Source organism: Scyliorhinus canicula, chromosome 19, assembly GCF_902713615.1.
Source record: "Scyliorhinus canicula chromosome 19, sScyCan1.1, whole genome shotgun sequence".
NCBI classification, from domain to species: Eukaryota; Metazoa; Chordata; class Chondrichthyes; order Carcharhiniformes; family Scyliorhinidae; genus Scyliorhinus; species Scyliorhinus canicula.
In genome coordinates, this window is record NC_052164.1 from 98,402,061 (window position 1) to 98,418,629 (window position 16,569).

General features: G+C 45.5%; 1 protein-coding gene across 5 annotated transcripts in view; it reads right to left on the reverse strand.

Annotated features, from left to right (window-relative positions):
- Positions 1-10,013: 10,013 nt before the first annotated feature.
- Positions 10,014-16,569, reverse strand: part of ttc12 (tetratricopeptide repeat domain 12) — a 36,905-nt gene continuing 30,349 nt past the window's right edge. For 4 of the 5 annotated variants that reach the window (XM_038778981.1, XM_038778980.1, XM_038778983.1 and 1 more), the window contains exons 18-21: positions 16,362-16,463; positions 15,602-15,701; positions 11,212-11,437; positions 10,014-10,388 (exon numbers count right to left, since the gene is read on the reverse strand). In XM_038778981.1, the coding sequence (XP_038634909.1) occupies positions 10,319-10,388; positions 11,212-11,437; positions 15,602-15,701; positions 16,362-16,463 (498 nt within the window). In that variant the 3' untranslated portion in view covers positions 10,014-10,318. Of the gene's footprint in view, positions 10,389-11,211; positions 11,438-15,601; positions 15,702-16,361; positions 16,464-16,569 lie in introns of those variants that run through there. The other variant, XM_038778984.1, reaches the window with a different exon arrangement.

Genomic DNA, 16,569 nt, shown 5'->3' on the forward strand with positions numbered 1-16,569 from the left:
CCATTCCGTCAACCAAATTGTTAATGATGCTGCAAGGATCCAAGCATTTAGGCTTTAGGCTTTTGGCCACAGTTGTTGTTAATAAAGTGAGAGGAATACTGTGCACCGAGGAGGTGTACATTTTTTGATTCACTACTCCTGGAGCGTCTGCCATAGAATCATGGAATCCCTACAGTGCAGAAGGATGCCATTCAGCCCATACCCTCTGAAAGACAATCCCACCCCAGCCCACTCTGCCATTCTATCCCCTTCACCCCACCCGAACCTACACATCCCTGGATACTAAGGGTTTTTAGATTCTTGAAAGGTGTTATAAAGGTTTATAAAACTCCATCATATATAGAGCCACACGGAGAATGGACACATATTTTTCTATGAATTATATAAATAGTTATTTTGTGCTCAGGCTACCAAGGGGTTTACTGTTTTATATCGTAGTCATGTCTTGTGCTTTTATCTTCATTGTCTTTTGGTGTAAACCCTGTAATTTACTCTTGACCTCGCTGGAAGAGCCGTTTTTTGCAGGTCACTCTTCCCATTTCTGTTTTCCTCACCACAGTAAGTTCTTGATAAATCACACTCTGAACTCATTTTGCCTGCATTTCCTCTTCAACCGTATTCACCTGAAAGCGGTTTTATGTACACAATGGTTTCTGTGCTGTGTTTTAGCTCTGGTTACATTTCATAGCTTATTAAGTCAAAAATAAGAAGCTGTAGGAAGTTGAGTCACATCATTTTGCGCTAAAGAGGGTAGCCACGGTAGAGTAAATTTCAAATGTTTCACATATTGCAGCATTTTCACAGGCTTCCCATTTACTTGCCTTGGACAATGGAAGTGATTATTTTTCTGCACTAGAAATGGATATCTGATTGGCAATCGGAAGCCCCAGGGCTGCAATCTGGTGAGGTTGATGGGACTGTCAAAGGCAGTGCCATTACAGAGGGAGAACTAAATGGCTGTGACAAAAGGAAAATACAAATCCCTTTTGCCCAGGAAAGGAAAGTCCTATTACAGTAGTAACTTCAAACATGGACTGCTTTCATACGAATCAATAGAACAATAGAATATTACAGTGCAGTACAGGCCCTTCGGCCCTCGATGTTGCGCCGACCTGTGAAACCAATCTACAGCGCATCTACACTATTCCATTATCATCCATATGTCTATCCAATGACCATTTAAATGCCCTTAATGTTGGCGAGCCCACTACTGTTGTAGGCAGGACATTCCACGCCCTTACTACTCTCTGAGTAAAGAACCTACCTTTGACATCTGTCCTATATCTATCTCCCCTCAATTTAAAGCTATGTCCCCTTGGGCTAGCCATCACCATTCGAGGAAAAGGGCGCTCACTGTCCACCCTATCTAATCCTCTGATCATCTTGTATACCTCTATTAAGTCACCTCTTACCTTCTTCTCTCTGACGAAAACAGCCTCAAGTCCCTCAGCCTTTCCTCATAAGATGTTCCCTCCATACCAGGCAACATCCTGGTAAATCTTCTCTGCACCCTTTCCAATGCTTCCACATCCTTCCTATAATGCGGCAACCAGAGCTGCACGCAATACTCCAAATGCGGCCGCATTTGGATACTGACAAGACTGTTTAAGATAGCTACTGAAGTCGGGTGACTTCTGCAACTTCTGCCTCAAATGCCCAAAAAGTTTCTGATGGAATTGCTATGCCCCCCCCACCCCCCTCCTACTCCCTGCCCGGAATGGATATGGACACACCGTAACAAAGACAATCTGTGGAGATTCACCCAAACACAAGTCCAGATTTGATGCTTCCAGATTTGGAACACCAATAATGTTGGATGGACAGAAATCAATTCATCCCGTGTAAGTCGAAAGAACACATCCATTTTATCCATTGTATAGCAATGAGGGAGAACAATGCCAGTATTGGTAACTTGATCAAAACCGGCCGGAAATAACAGGTTTTCGTCTGAAGAGCCAGAGACACTTGGGCAGTCTTCAGAACACTGAAAGAGAAAGCGTCTTTGGTCAAAGATGGTGGTATAATTACCTTTCAGAACCTTACATTTTAAAGGGGTCTCCCAGCCTGATTCCAAAACTCCATGTCCACCTATAAAGTACTTGAACCTACCGATACAAAAACCACAAATGCCTTGCTTCATGGCCTACTGAACATTCATATTTGTGAGGAAATCCTGCAATAATCCTGATATCTAAGGGTGGCACGGTGGCGCAGTGGTTAGCACTGCTGTCTCATGGCGCCGAGGATCCAGGTTCAATCCCGGCCCCAGGTTAGTTACCTTGTGGAGTTTGCACATTCTCTCCGTGTCTGCATGGGTCTCACCCCCACACCCCAAAGATGTGCATGGTAGGTGGATTGGCCATGCTAAATTGCCCCTTAATTGGAAAAAATGAATTGGCTACTCTAAATTTATAAATAAAAAAATAATAATCTGATATCCAACTTTGGCTTCTGAAATCCATCTGAACTACAATTCAAGAGTGGAAAAAGACTCCGTTAACTATTGGGACCTCGTCAACTATTTTTCTTCCATGTGCCCAACACATGGATTATTTTTGTTTACAACTTGTAAAAGAATACTGTTTTCTTTGACTGTACCTTTATTGCGTGCATGGGAGTCATAACATAGCATTTAGACTTTCAGGTTGATTGTGTGAATAAATAACCCTCTTTATTTAAACCCATAAAGGCTTGCTGCTGTTATTTCCAAATTGACCACACACTCTGGGGGCTGAGAACCATACATATCTTCCTCTCCAAAACCACACTGATTAGATAGAGTAGGGAAAAGGGTGCAAGTATTTCAGTTTATTTCCCCTCTCCTGTCCATAGCACCGTTATAAACAAAAGTATTTTCCAGCTTATAAATGTTGTGTTGTGGGATGGTTTGTTGCACCTGTATAGTTGCTGGAGATCCTTCCTGAGGTGTTCCACCACTGTGAAAATAATTTATTACAGCAACTGTTGTGAAACTAAGTGGTCATTATTTTCCACTTCAGAAATAATGGTATTGTGCCCCATAACAGCTGAGGGAGAGGAATTGGAGGACGCATATGCAATTTGTATCTGGTATTATATATTTGTAGTATTGCTGGCAATAACTTAGCTGATGCAAAATGTCTCACAAGCCAATATTTATTAAAAAGACTTTGCTTTGTGCTCTTTAAACTGGCAATGTCAAAAGTTAAAGACAATATCAATGAGTTTACTGATGCACGTTGGGACAGAACACTTGATAATGACTGTGCTGCACTTTCGAGCTTTTATTTTAGGGTGCGGTGTGTAATTCTGGAGACACTGTCATTGTGTTTATCAAAGAATACAAGGCAGAGCCAAAAAGAAAATGATTCATAACATTTGGCTGAAAAACATTTTGGGTCAAAATAACTGAATTTTAAGTTGGTGTAATGTTCTTTGTTGAATTATTTGTAGCTTCAATGCTATTTGATATCAACATATCACTTCCTTTTCCTGTTAGCTCTGAAAATATTGATGGCAAAATTTTGAAATTCCAGGCACTCTGGACCCCCCTCTATATTTAGTTTCTACTTCCAGAAGTTAAGGTATTGGACTAGGAGCTGTTCCCCCGAATAAAACAATGTTTTCACTCAACACCAAGGAAGCTGCAGTATCTTTTGCTGTATGTTTATCACTTGATGCCACCCATTCGCTGCTTTTGAATGTCAGCACTAACATCACTTCATTCACTGCCTGGTCCTTCATCCACCCACTGGCATGTTTAACCATGGCTTGCGATAGTTACGATAGTTGCACCCGGCGCTAATCTGGGTGCGTCGGGTGCATCACAGGGAGACCAAAATCGGGCTTTGCATCGGGTGCGAAACCTCCGGGATTCACCGACCCGTGGCGCCTGATGTGATCTGGATCACGCCCCCATTTAAAAATGGCGTCCCGATCTCTCGCTGGGCTGGGAAGTTCCGACAAGCAGAGCTCCCTATTTTGTTATCCTCTTGACGTAGCATAAGCTGCTTTTACTCAGACTGCCAAACTAGTCTGCTACAATCCAGGTGGTGGGTGTGATATGTTTCAAATCAACCCTGTGTACTCACTGAGAGTTTGCACTGGAAAGAGGAAGATCATGCGTGCTGTGTCCTTTTATATGGGTTGGTGTAATGCCCTCCTGTGGTAGTGTCACCTCTGTGTGTATCATGAATGCCCATTGGTCGTGTCCTATCTTACTGACCTATTGGTTGAATGTCTGTGTGTCATGTCTCTGGTGCTCCCTCTAGTGTCTAGCTCATCTAAGTGTATTTACATTAACCCCTTTTGTATTTACAGTGATGCATATTACCACACTCCCCAGTGTACAAAACGGGGCTATGTGCAGCCTCGGCCATGCGTTTCCCGCTGAGGCCCCTTTTACAATGTAAGTTGCATTGTATAGCCATGTGTTTCTCAGCATTGCGAGTACCAGGAAACATGCGACTAAATGCGCTCGCCAGGGGACTATGTTCCCATTTAGTTGAATCGAGCCCTCAGTCATTTTTTGGGCTGAATCACACCCAAAGTCTCTGCTGGCTGGGGCTCTTCAGATATTATGTGAAATGCCTGTCTTTATTTGCAGCAATTTCATTGGCCAGTCCAGCTGTTCCATTTAGGGAATTACTGTGGTTGTTATCCACAGCTGCACTGGTTATGAAGGATCCAACCCCGAATTAGATAAGCTTATGAGGTCCTCTTGCACTTGTCAGACAGACCTTCCTTTGTCTTCACAAAGGTGTCTTTAAACATACAATAAAGTTGTGTTGTAAATTCGGGAAAGTCCTTTAGCACATCTTAAGGGTGCATTGCTCCTTCTGAAAAGTTGCATTAAGGGAACAACAGAGGGCAACAATGATGAAGAGCCCATGTACCACTGAATGTGATTTTGAGTCTAATAAGGCACAGTAAATTAGCTTTTCTGTCACTGTGCTGTTATTTTGGAGCTGCTCAAAATACTGATTGATTTATTTTAACACTAAGTATTTGTCATTGCTGAAGAGAACGTTCTATACACAGAGGTATTGTGGTTTGCATTTTCTTCTGCATCAAGTAGAAAAATCAATTCATTAAGTTTCGTTTGCTCCCTGCGCAGTTGATTTTTATGAGCAAAATCTGCCAAAGCTAGTTTAAGATCAGGAACAATTTAAAAGGGTGTAAGCTAGAGGCTGTGATCCTAACAAACAGGCTACGAATCAAATAGTAACAAGGGGTCAATTCAAATAATTGGGAACACAGCCCCATAGCGAGCGCGTTTAGCCTCGAGTTTCCTGACAGTACCAAGAAACACATGGCTATACAACGCCATTCGCGTTAGGATCTGCCTTTCTATGTCACGATATGGCTTCAGAATTAATTAACACTGGATGGGACGCAAGCCTTTGGGGGTCACAGTGCTGAGCCATAGTTAACACACAGCTCACACAGGGATTGACAGCAGGTTACTTGAACATATCTGGTAATAAGCCCACATGAATTTCTCCATTAAACATGTACACAGTCTACTCCTCCAAAGCCGTTTGCTACATGTAATCTGATCAACTAATTATTTTTATTGTTGAATTCCAATTTTTCCATAGTTACGTTGCTCAATTCAAATTGCTCAATTATTTCATTTATTTGCCACTCTTTTTGCAAATTTTCAGTAATCTGCAATAGTTTCACAAAATGAAGTGCTTTTACCATAATTATAACCACAAAGGGTTCTTTGAATTTGCAGATTTTTCAAGATGTTATCTTGCGCAGTGAAATCAGTTAAAGACATGTAATCCTGTAATTGAATACTCAAAGTCTTTGCTGGAAATAAAGTGATGCGGTGATTGCAGCAGGCAGCACTGGGCTGGCGTTCCGCAGCAACAAGGCAGCTTGCAGACAATCGGCAAACGTGTTCACTTAAAAATTGGCAGGCTGTCAGTCACGACGGCGGGCAGCTCGATCTCTGAAAGTGAAACCTCCGTTCTCTATTTCTCTTGTCTTCAGGTGCGCAGACGTGGTCAAGAAACATTATCCCAGTCAGCCGGTTAGGTGAGCTGCCCAATGAGCCAGACAGAGCAGATAGGTTGCAGGCATGTGCCAAAGTAACCCAACCTGATCCCTGAGCTTAGGGAAGGTGCAGGGCTGGGGGAGTGGTAATTATGGGTGTTGCCTTTTCAGTTCCAATATCAAACCAACACCATGTCCAGGTGAATGCAAAAGGTCCCATGGCACTATGTGAAGAGAAGTGCACCTGTTGTTCCAACGAACAATACTCCCTCAGCTAACGTAGCCATAAAATAAACCGACTGGTCATCATTCACCCTGTAGGCAAGTTGGTTGCCACATTTGCTCACATAATAGCGTCAACATTTAAAAAAAAAATCATGGCTGTGAAACATTTGAGACTATCTTTTTAACCACCGTGAGGGAAATTCTCCGTCTGCATTGTGGCCAGCGCACATCTCACCTTTCCTGGAGAATAGCAGGAGAGCCCCTGAACGGGGTTCGCGCCCGGGTCGAAAGGAGCGCAATGTTCCCGACCCGCGGCATCTCCCGCAATCTGGTTCATGCCCATTGTATAATTCAATTAGCATTCAAATATGTTCAGATCATTTGAAGTCGGAATCTCCTGGCTCCTAATGTTCCCTCCCCCCACCCCTTCCACCCCACAGCAGCTGAGGCTGGCGGGAATCACTACTGGGGCGGGATTCTCCCCTACCCGGCGGCGGGGGGGGGGGGGTCCCGTCGTAGCGCCAACCACTCCGCCGTCGGGCCTCCCCAAAGGTGTGGAATTCTCCGCACCTTTGGGGGGCTAGGCCCGCGCCGGAGCAGTAGGCACCACACCGACTGGCGCCAAAACCGGCACCAATGGCCTTTGACGCCCGCCGCCCGGGCTGTCCGAAAGGGCTTCACCGGTTCGCGCATGCGCGCTGGGGGAATCCCTTCCGCTTCCGCCATAGTGTAGGCCGTGGCGGCGGCGGAAGAGAAAGAGTGCCTCCACGGCACTGGCCCACCCGCCAATCGGTGGGCCCCGATCGCGGGCTTGGCCACCGTGGGGGCACCTCCCGGGGTCCGATCGCCCCCCCCCCCCCCCCCCCCCCCCCCAGGACCCCGGGGGTCTGCTCCCGCCGCCGATCCCGCCGCCACCAGAGGTGGTTCAAACCTCGGTGGCGGGAGAGGCCTCCCAGCGGCGGGACTTCGGCCCATCGCGGGCCGGAGAATAACGGCAGCACAAAAATCGTAGCCTCCCGCCGGCCCCCGCCATTCTCCGAGGCGGGCGGCGGGATTGGCGGCACGTCGACGTTTTGCGGGTGGGAGAATTCTGGACATGGCGGGGGCGGGATTTTCGGCGGCCCCGGGCGATTCTCCGACCCTGCTGGGGGTCGGAGAATTTCACCCCTGGTCTCCAACAAGATAGCAGATATCGACTGGAATTTTCTGTCCGTTGGGATTCCCTTTTCCTGCTGGAAGCACATCCCCGCCCGCAGGTTTCCCAACGACATGGGATGGCTTCACTGGGAAATCCTATTGACAAGCGGCGGGAAGACGGAATCCCATCACAGCAAATGGCACGCGGCCGAGATACACGCTGCTGGGGGACCGGAGAATCCAGCCCATAATGAGCACGCAGGGGACTCAGAGGTCATCGGGTGGTCAGGGACATGGCAGAACAGTGCCCTGGCACTTCTGCGTTGGCACTGCTATAATGCCAATGCGCACTGACAAGGGGAAGAGCCTAGAAGTGGGATGGCCATGAAGGGAAGGCATTTGGCGTCCCCATAGCGGGGTTCCGCTCGCCTGGGGGGGGGGGGGGGGGGGGGCAACTGCTGACGATTGATTTGATGGGGATTTGACTTGATGCCGGCTAGAAGTTAACCTGAAGGGAGACCCTTTGGGAGGGCCCCATTGCCAGTGATCCTTGGGGGAGGTGGGGGGAGGGGAGGGGGGGGGGGGGGGAAAGAGAGGTGGAGGGGCTGCACTCTTGCTTTGGGATCGGGCAGCTTTTTTCTGTAAGGCTGGGATTGTCGGCACCTTTGGATCCCACACTTTGACAACGGGTCACCTGGACCCGAAACGCCAGCTCTTTTCTTTCCCGACAGATGCTGCCAAACCTGCTGAGATTTTCCAGCATTTCTTTCTCTTTGGTTTCACATTCCAGCATCCACAGTAATTTGCTTTTATCATTTTTCCGGCAGGTTTCACCCCAGCTTCAAAATTTGAATACCTGTAGTATTGTGGTAAGTTTACACTCTACTGTTGAAATAGAAAATGCCATTAACAACAGAAATGTACTTAGTTTCTGATATTTACTGAGTTTACTGGTTGCTTAGTCACAAAACAAAATTAAATTTTAACAATTGCACCAAAGCTGGGAGGATCGGTTCCCTGTATGGAGATGAGAGGAGCATCTGCAGAAATTGACATAACTGTTCAGATGAGTCTTTCACTGGCCTAATCTTCCAACATCTGTGATGAGAGCTGAGAATTGCAAAGGCTCTGCTGGCAAACAAGTTACTATACAAATAAAAGCTTGCATTATCTATTATCCAGTGTTAATCCCTGAAAGAACAAGATTTAATACCAGTGGGAGAATCGTCGCGCAGGGAGTCATTAATTCATATAAATCTGGACTGCAGTTCTTCAAAACACCTTAAAACTATGCTATGCAAATCTTAGCTTACAACCGCTTAATGCGTTTGTGTGTAATCTTTTTATCCTCTATTTTTATGGAAATGTAAATCATATTTTAAATGGATCAACTGTTTGAGTAAAATAGCACCACCACGTATTCAGACTGCAAAATTTCACAATCAAATAGCAGCAAACCTGTGGAATAAATTACCATTGAAATGGACAATATAAATTGATTCAATGTTCAAGTAAATGCATTTTTGAAAACAGCAGAAATTGAGGATAAGACAAGAATAATGGCAGATGTGGTGAGAATATCTAAAAATAAGTCAGGATTATAAGGTTTAACAGTCATTTCTCCGTTACACTCAACTACTATCTTTAAAATTGTAAAAAGGACAATCACGAAATTAAGATTTTAAAATTTTTCAAATTGAGAAACCTGGGAGACGCTTAACAGAAATGAAAGAGTTCCGTGTAGAGCGCATTTAGCCGGGCGTTTCCGAGCGCGTGCCGGGCTGAGAATAACCCTGCTATTAAACGGGGCTCAGTTTCATTTCTGGATCTTGGCAAGGAATCCCCCGCAGAGGCCCTTGGACGTGATCCCCAGGGTGGGCAAATTGCCACCTGGGCACCACCAGCCTGGCACCACCTCTGCAGTGCCACCCACCTTGGCATTCAGGTGGCATCAGGGTGCTAGGGTACCACCCTGCCCAGAGCCCAACCACCCAGGGGTCCCCATTGCCTGGGAGGGTCCTCCTCACCCCCCCCCCCCCCCCCAAAGTGCCTGGTCCATGCTGGTGGAGACCACTGCTAAGCAGTGATCGCTCAGGGTCTCCAAGGCACTGGGTTTAGATTCCATGCCATGGGAAACTCCGGCGAGAGCATATTCAAGTGAACCTGACTGCACATTTGAATATGCAAATCTGGATCCTGACCTCAAGGAGCAGGATTGTGACGTCTCGCGAGATCTTGTCTCTCGCTAAATTTACCAGCCTCGTCGCTTCCCGAATCGGGTGTGGTGAGGCCAGTAGATCGCGGCTCTAGCTTAGGAACTGAGGGATTCAGGATATTATCAAGGTTGGAAAACATATAACAGATTGGGCAAATCAATAAGTAACATTTGCTAAGATTGGAACTGAAAATATTGTAGATAACTGGGTAGATGGAATAATGAGGGAAAGCATTTCAAGTTGTAGAGATAGTGAGAATGAATAAGCTAGAAAATAAGAACATAAGAACATAAGAACATAAGAACTAGGAGCAGGAGTAGGCCATCTGGCCCCTCGAGCCTGCTCCGCCATTCAATTAGATCATGGCTGATCTTTTGTGGACTCAGCTCCACTTTCCGGCCCGAACACCATAACCCTTAATCCCTTTAATAAGAACATAAGAACTAGGAGCAGGAGTGGTAATAATGAACCCTGGTCAGAGCACAGAGTGATGCAGGGAGCAGGATTGTGCAGGATGCTGATTTTATAGCTAAGAAAGAATACGCCTGCAAAGATTACGGGAGCATTGTCCATAGCAGTATTGATGAAATGGAGTCAAATGCATTAAACATCAACAACCCTCAAGTTGAATCTCTTCTACCACCAATGAATCCATGTTACAAAATATTCATAAGCTTAACCAGTCTCTTTAGTTAATTCCCAAGAGGAATTATCTTCAGGTAAGCAATCTCTGAGCCATGGCTGGTAACGTTACATCCTCACTTTATGTACTTCATGCAGGACGCCAGAATTTGCAATCCATTTAATTCTCGGAGTTCTGCCCTGTGCCTGCATACAGCAAGATAAATGTTAGGCAGAAGGGACATTAATTTATCAATTTCAATAAAAGCTGTTTGTCATCAATATTTAATATTAAAAGTCAGAAACCTTTGGCAGGTTTTCGCTCTTTCAGACAATGGTTATATCAAATGTACCAGCTTGAGATGGTGCCTGACCTGAGCAAGGCAGACCCCCAAGTAGCTCTGCTGACTTTAAGGGATGTACGCATTAGCATGTGGGACATTTATCAGCCATCCTGTGAAATTATTTACATGAATGAATGGGATGGGTGCAGACACAGATGGTGCAAACAACAGCACAGCCAAATTGAACCCAATGGCCTGGATCCATACGGTCAACTTTATAGAATGTTTGTAATGATGCATCTGAAGAGCTCCACTCACTAGTGTCAAAAGGTTGGCTAAACATTAATGTTAAAGTGCATAGGATGATCAGGTCTCTGGTATTTTTGGGCGGCACAGTGGTTAGCACTGCTGCCTCACGGCACCGAGGATCACTGCCCGTGTGGAGTTAGCACATTCTCCCCGTGTCTGCGTGGGCCTCATCCCTACAACCCAAAGATGTGCACGGTAGGTGGGTTGGCCACACTAAATTGCCCCTTAATTAGAAAAAAAAATGAATTGGGTACTTTAAATTTATGAATTAAAAAAAAAATCTCTGGTAATATTAAACGTTAAGTTTAAATGATTTAATGATTATGAAAATGGTTTGAATGATTAAATGGGAATTTTTAAAAGTCGCATCCCATTAGTTTCATTTACACTCCGTGTGAACCTCAGACATGTGATAATCTCTGAATGTTGAGCCTTACCTGGGTTCTGCTAAGCAAAGTTTACCCAAAGCGATTGCTGAATTCTGTTGAAGGCAATTTTCCTTGGCATCGCCACCAGCATGCTTCAGCAACGTCATGACAATGTCAGACTTGAGTAGCGATGTAGCAGCTCCAGGGATCTCGAAGCAGTTTGAAAGGCAAAGGGCAATGTTCCCCACCACCAGCTCATCGTCTGAACACAGCAGCTTCCTTAGACCACTGAACTCTGGGAATGGACAATGGAATGAGAGAGAAAGAACACTTTAGGGAAAGTGGATGGGTTTCTAAAAGGTTTACATGTGGTGCATAACAGCAGCACAGCCCCAAATGGCCTTGTTCGATACAGTCATCTTTATGTCATGTTTATAATGCTGCATCTGAAGAGCATACTCACTATGTCAAAAGCTTGACTAAACATTAATGTTAAAGTGTACATAGCATTAGCAGATCTCTAGTAATATTAAATATTATGTTTAAACAATTCACATGATTATGAAAATGGTTTAAATGATTAAATGGGAAGTTTTTTACACAGAGAGTAGTGGGTGCCTGGAACTCACTGGCAGAGGAGGTGGTGGAAGCAGGGACGATAGTGACGTTTCAGGGGCCCTTGACAAATACATGAATAGGACGGAAATAGAGGGATACAGACCGCAAAAGTGTAGAAGGTTTTAGGTTAGAAGGGCAGTATGGTCGGCAGAGGCTTGGAGGGCCAGTTCCTGTGCTGTACTTTTCTTTGTTCTTTTGTTTTTAAAAGTCACATCCCATCAGTTTCATTTACTTGGCATTCCATGTGGAACCACAAGGAACAATTAAAGGAGTTTCACCATCAACACCAGTTCTGAGTCCTGTTGAATCAAAGAATTGTTACGGCGCAGAAGGTCCATCACGTCTGCACCAGCTCTGCAAACGAGCATTGTGAACCGTAGCATCCCTACAGTACAGGAGGCCATTCGACCCATTGAGTCTGCACCTATCCTCTGAAAGAACACCTTACCTAGGCCCACTGCCCCGCCGTGTCCCCATAACCCCACCAAACCTTTGGACACTAAGTGCCAATTTAGCATGGCCAATCCACCAAACCTGCACATTTTTGGACTGGAGGAGGAAACCAGAGCACCCGGAGGAAACCCACACAGACATTGGGAGAACATGCAAACTCCACTCAAGCGGCTACCCAAGGCTGGAATTGAACCCGGGTCCCTGGCACTGTGAGGCAGCTGTGCTAACCACTGTGACTTAGTGCCATGTCCCTGCCTTTTTCCTGTCTCCCTGCACATTGTTTCTATTCAAGTAATCATCTAATGCACTCTTGAAGCCTCCTTGTGCCTGCCTCCACTACACTTCCAGGTGGCACATTCCAATCGTGCCATCTTGTTCTTGATCCTTTGACAAGCGGAATCATGTTCACCCTATTCACTCCGTCCAGCCCCCTCATGATTTTAAACATCTCTATCAAATCTCCTCTCCGCTTTCTTCTCGCCAAGGAGAATAGTTCCAGCCTCTCCAAACTATCCTCATAACTGAAATTTCTCATCCCTGGCACCATTCTTGTAAACCTCTTCTGCACTCTCTCCAATGTGTTCACATCCTTCCTACAGTGCGGCGCCCAGAACTGTACCCAATATTCCAGCTGAGGTCTAACTAGTGTCTTGTATAAATTCAGCATAATCTCTTTGCTCTTGTACTCTATGACTCTAATAGTAAAGGCCAGAATTCTTCATGCTTTACTTCATGGGAGGCAGTGGCTTAGTGGCTTTGTCACTAGACTAGTAATCCAGAGAGCCAGAGTCATGCTCTGTGACCCGAGTTCAAATCCCACGGCAGATGGTGAAATTTGGATTTTCAATTAAAATATCTTGAATTAAAAGTCTACAGGTGACCATTGTTGAATGTATTAACAACCCATCTGGTTCATCAATGTCCTTTAGGGAAGGAAATCGTCATCCTTATCTGGTCTGACTCTAGATCCACAGCAATTCTTAAATGCCCTCAGGGATGGGCAATAAATACTGACCCAGCCAGCGACGCCCACATCCCACGACCGAATTTTAAAAAAATGTTTAAATGCTCTCTCCACCTGTAATGATCTAGGCACATAAAAACCCAGGTCCCTCTGCTCCTGCTAAGAATTTTGCCCCATCTTTTAATATAGAATCCCTGCTGTGCCATTCGGCCTGTCAAGTTCTACAACGACCTTCCAAAAGAGCACCCTACCGAGACCCTACACCTGTAACCCCATAATCCCACTTAACCTTTGGACATGGAGGAGAATTTTTCAAACATGGTCAATCTACCTAACCTGCACATCTTTGGACTATGGGAGGAAACCGGAGCACCCGGAGGAAACCCACGCAGGCACAGGGAGAACGTGCAAACTCTACACAGACAGTGACCCAAGATTAGAATCGAACCCGGTTTCCTGGCGCTATGAGGTAGCAGAGCTAGCCACTGTGCCACCGTGCTGCCCTTGTTCTTCCTACCAAAACAAATTGCCTCTCACTTCTCCGCATTAAACTTCATCTCCCACCTATCTGCCCACTCCACCAACTTTTCTGTGTTGCTGGTTTAAAATGACCACAGAATAAGTGAAGATTCAAAATCAGCTCCGGAACCAGAGTTGGAGTTGGGAGGAAGAGCTGTTGTTTAAAAGTCAGAACTCGGGAGCAGCAGAGTAACAGCTTTCAGATTTGCAATGTTTGAAGTGTGAAACATCAGAGAACAGAGGAAACAGTCAAGGTGGAGGTGAGAATTACAGGGTTGAATATTCCCAAAGGCAGGATGAGATACAAATCATCACAGGCCCCCACTGGAACAAATTTACTTGAAAATGAAATGAAATGAAAATCGCTTATTGTCAAAAGTAGGCTTCAAATGAAGTTATTGTGAAAAGCCCCTGGTTGCCATATTCCGGCGCCTGTTCGGGGAGGCTGGTACAGGAATTGAACCGTGCTGCTGGCCTGCCGTGGTCTGCTTTCAAAGCCAGTGATTTAGCCCAGGGTGCTAAACCAGCCCCTGTTACTTGCTTGAGGTGGGCTGCAACTTGTGCACTTCCACAGTAACCAACATGGGAGGCCCAGTATGAGAGCCGGCAGCAGAGACAGGCCGGCAGCTCCACCGAGAGTTAAGTGCTGCTGAGGCAGAAGATTGAGCAGGAGGGTGCCTCCAAATGGAGACACTCTTGGAAGCCAGCTAAAAATGTAAAGTTTAAGACCCACAGTTGTTTGGGTCATCCGTATAAAAAGACACCTCTCCATACGAATGGTTTTGGCCAAGACTATGGCTTTTTCGCACTTGCAGCTCATTGTTTGGACAAGTGACAGGAGGAACCAATAGCCCTGTGGCCTGCTGCTTCAGGTTTCTTCCTGCCTCTGGACACAACAGGGTGGGGGGGGGGGGGGGGGGGGGGGCAATGCCGTCTGTCGCTGGAAAAATGTCCGTGGGCTCTGAAAATAGCCCCTATGTTGGATGTTAATAAGCCCAATTGGCTGTCTGCCTCTATGGTGTAGGCTGCCAATTCCATTGGCTTGGATAGTCTGCCAGGAGGCAGGACAGCATCAGGGCAGCCGCTCCTTCACGTGATTTCCCAGCCTACTCATCTCCTCCAAGGCAAAGTTCAGCCCAGCATGCTTACAAGTTTCAGAAAATTCTCCTGTGCCTTCGACAAGTATCAGCCTTTTTTTTGAGCAGCATTTTGTGGGGTTGTCTTAAATGTGGTCACCGTGTATGCAGCATATGCGGTACTCATAAAAACATCAAATGTATCAAGCGCACAACAGGTTAATCAGCATCGCAACGGAGAGAAACAAAGGCACAACAAAAAAGCTACACTATCAGTTGCAAGTCATCCTAACCAAGACATATGTTGCCATTCCTTCATCATGACTAACTCAAATTTCACGATCGCACCATCAGCAAATGCACCCAACAGCAGGCGATGCTAGTAAAGTAGCATTTTTAAGAATCCAAATCTGGTGCTCTGCAAGCTATAGGGGTGAGTACTAAACACTGTTTCTGTTGGCTTCACCCTCAACTCGCAACCAATAAAATTAGGCTGATAACCGAGTTATCTTCGCCTTTCAAGTGCTTATTATGTGTACTCCATCTCCACATCGCTTATACTTTGGGGGTGAGTGTTCTTTTCAAATCATGGTTAGACAATGTATTAATAATGGCAGTGTACAGACCCACCATTATAATAATGCTCTGTTTACTGCTGATGCTGGAAAAACACCAGAGAGTGCTGTGTGTAATTATTAGACATTACAAATAGATTGTGCTACATTTCAACATATGGGGTCCACCCACGCAGCCCCAGATGCCCGATTCAAGCTTAGTGACAAAGTCATTTTTTAAAAATTGCTCAAACCAGAAGGTGACTATCACGTACTTTTGTCACATTTGACAATCTCTTCTCGGGCCGGTTCGCTACTCCTGCTGCAGATTGCCAAGACCTTCGCAGCGTATCGTGTAGTTGTCTTCCCACCCGCCTGAAACACAAACAAATCAAACTGTGGACGTGCAGACGGTGGGAGTCAGGCAAGCAAGTGAACAGAAATTTGAAGAAGCATCTTTCTTTCTGCCTCCCTCACGCACCCCATGGTCACTGCCAAACGGAACATTGCTCTGGCCTGATTTTCCGCACATGATGGGTCCCAGCTGCAGGGGGGGAGCCACTGAACAACAATCAGGGGGCACCAAGAACAAAAATAGCCATCAGGCCAGCAGAAAAATCATAGCTGATTTATTTGCTTCTCTTTTCACGTGTTATTTTCCTTGTTTTCTACTGCCCAGGAGAAAAGATGCCCAGATGAAGAAACATTCAATCATTGATACGGACTAGGAGCTAGAGTTGTTCTTGTTGGATCATAGAATGATGCGGCACAATTTAGCGTAGCCAATCCACCTAACCCGCACATCCTTGGACTGTGGGAGGAAACCGGGGCACCCGGAGGAAACCCACCCATTAAATCTACGTTGCAGCATAAAATAACTATTTCCTTGTGTCATCTATTTTTCCAATAACCTTAAATCTGTATCCTCTGGAAACAGATGTTCCTTACCTACTCGGTCAAAACCGTATGGTATGTATATTTCAAAAGCTGATTTGTATCATATGCTAAAGTTTCTATGTTCATCAGTGTTACTACCTTTATAAATCTGAGCATTTTCTTCACTGTTCCTGCTTTCACTGCATTTTCTACTGCTTCCACAGACTGAGGGAGCACGTGACTCAGAAGTCCAGTTGCTCTCTGCAAAATAACGAAAATGACTAATTCTCAAAGCAGCAACATGTTAATGCAAACAGTTCATTAGCAACATGATAGGCTTCTCTCTTAAAACACTTTGCAAATTCCC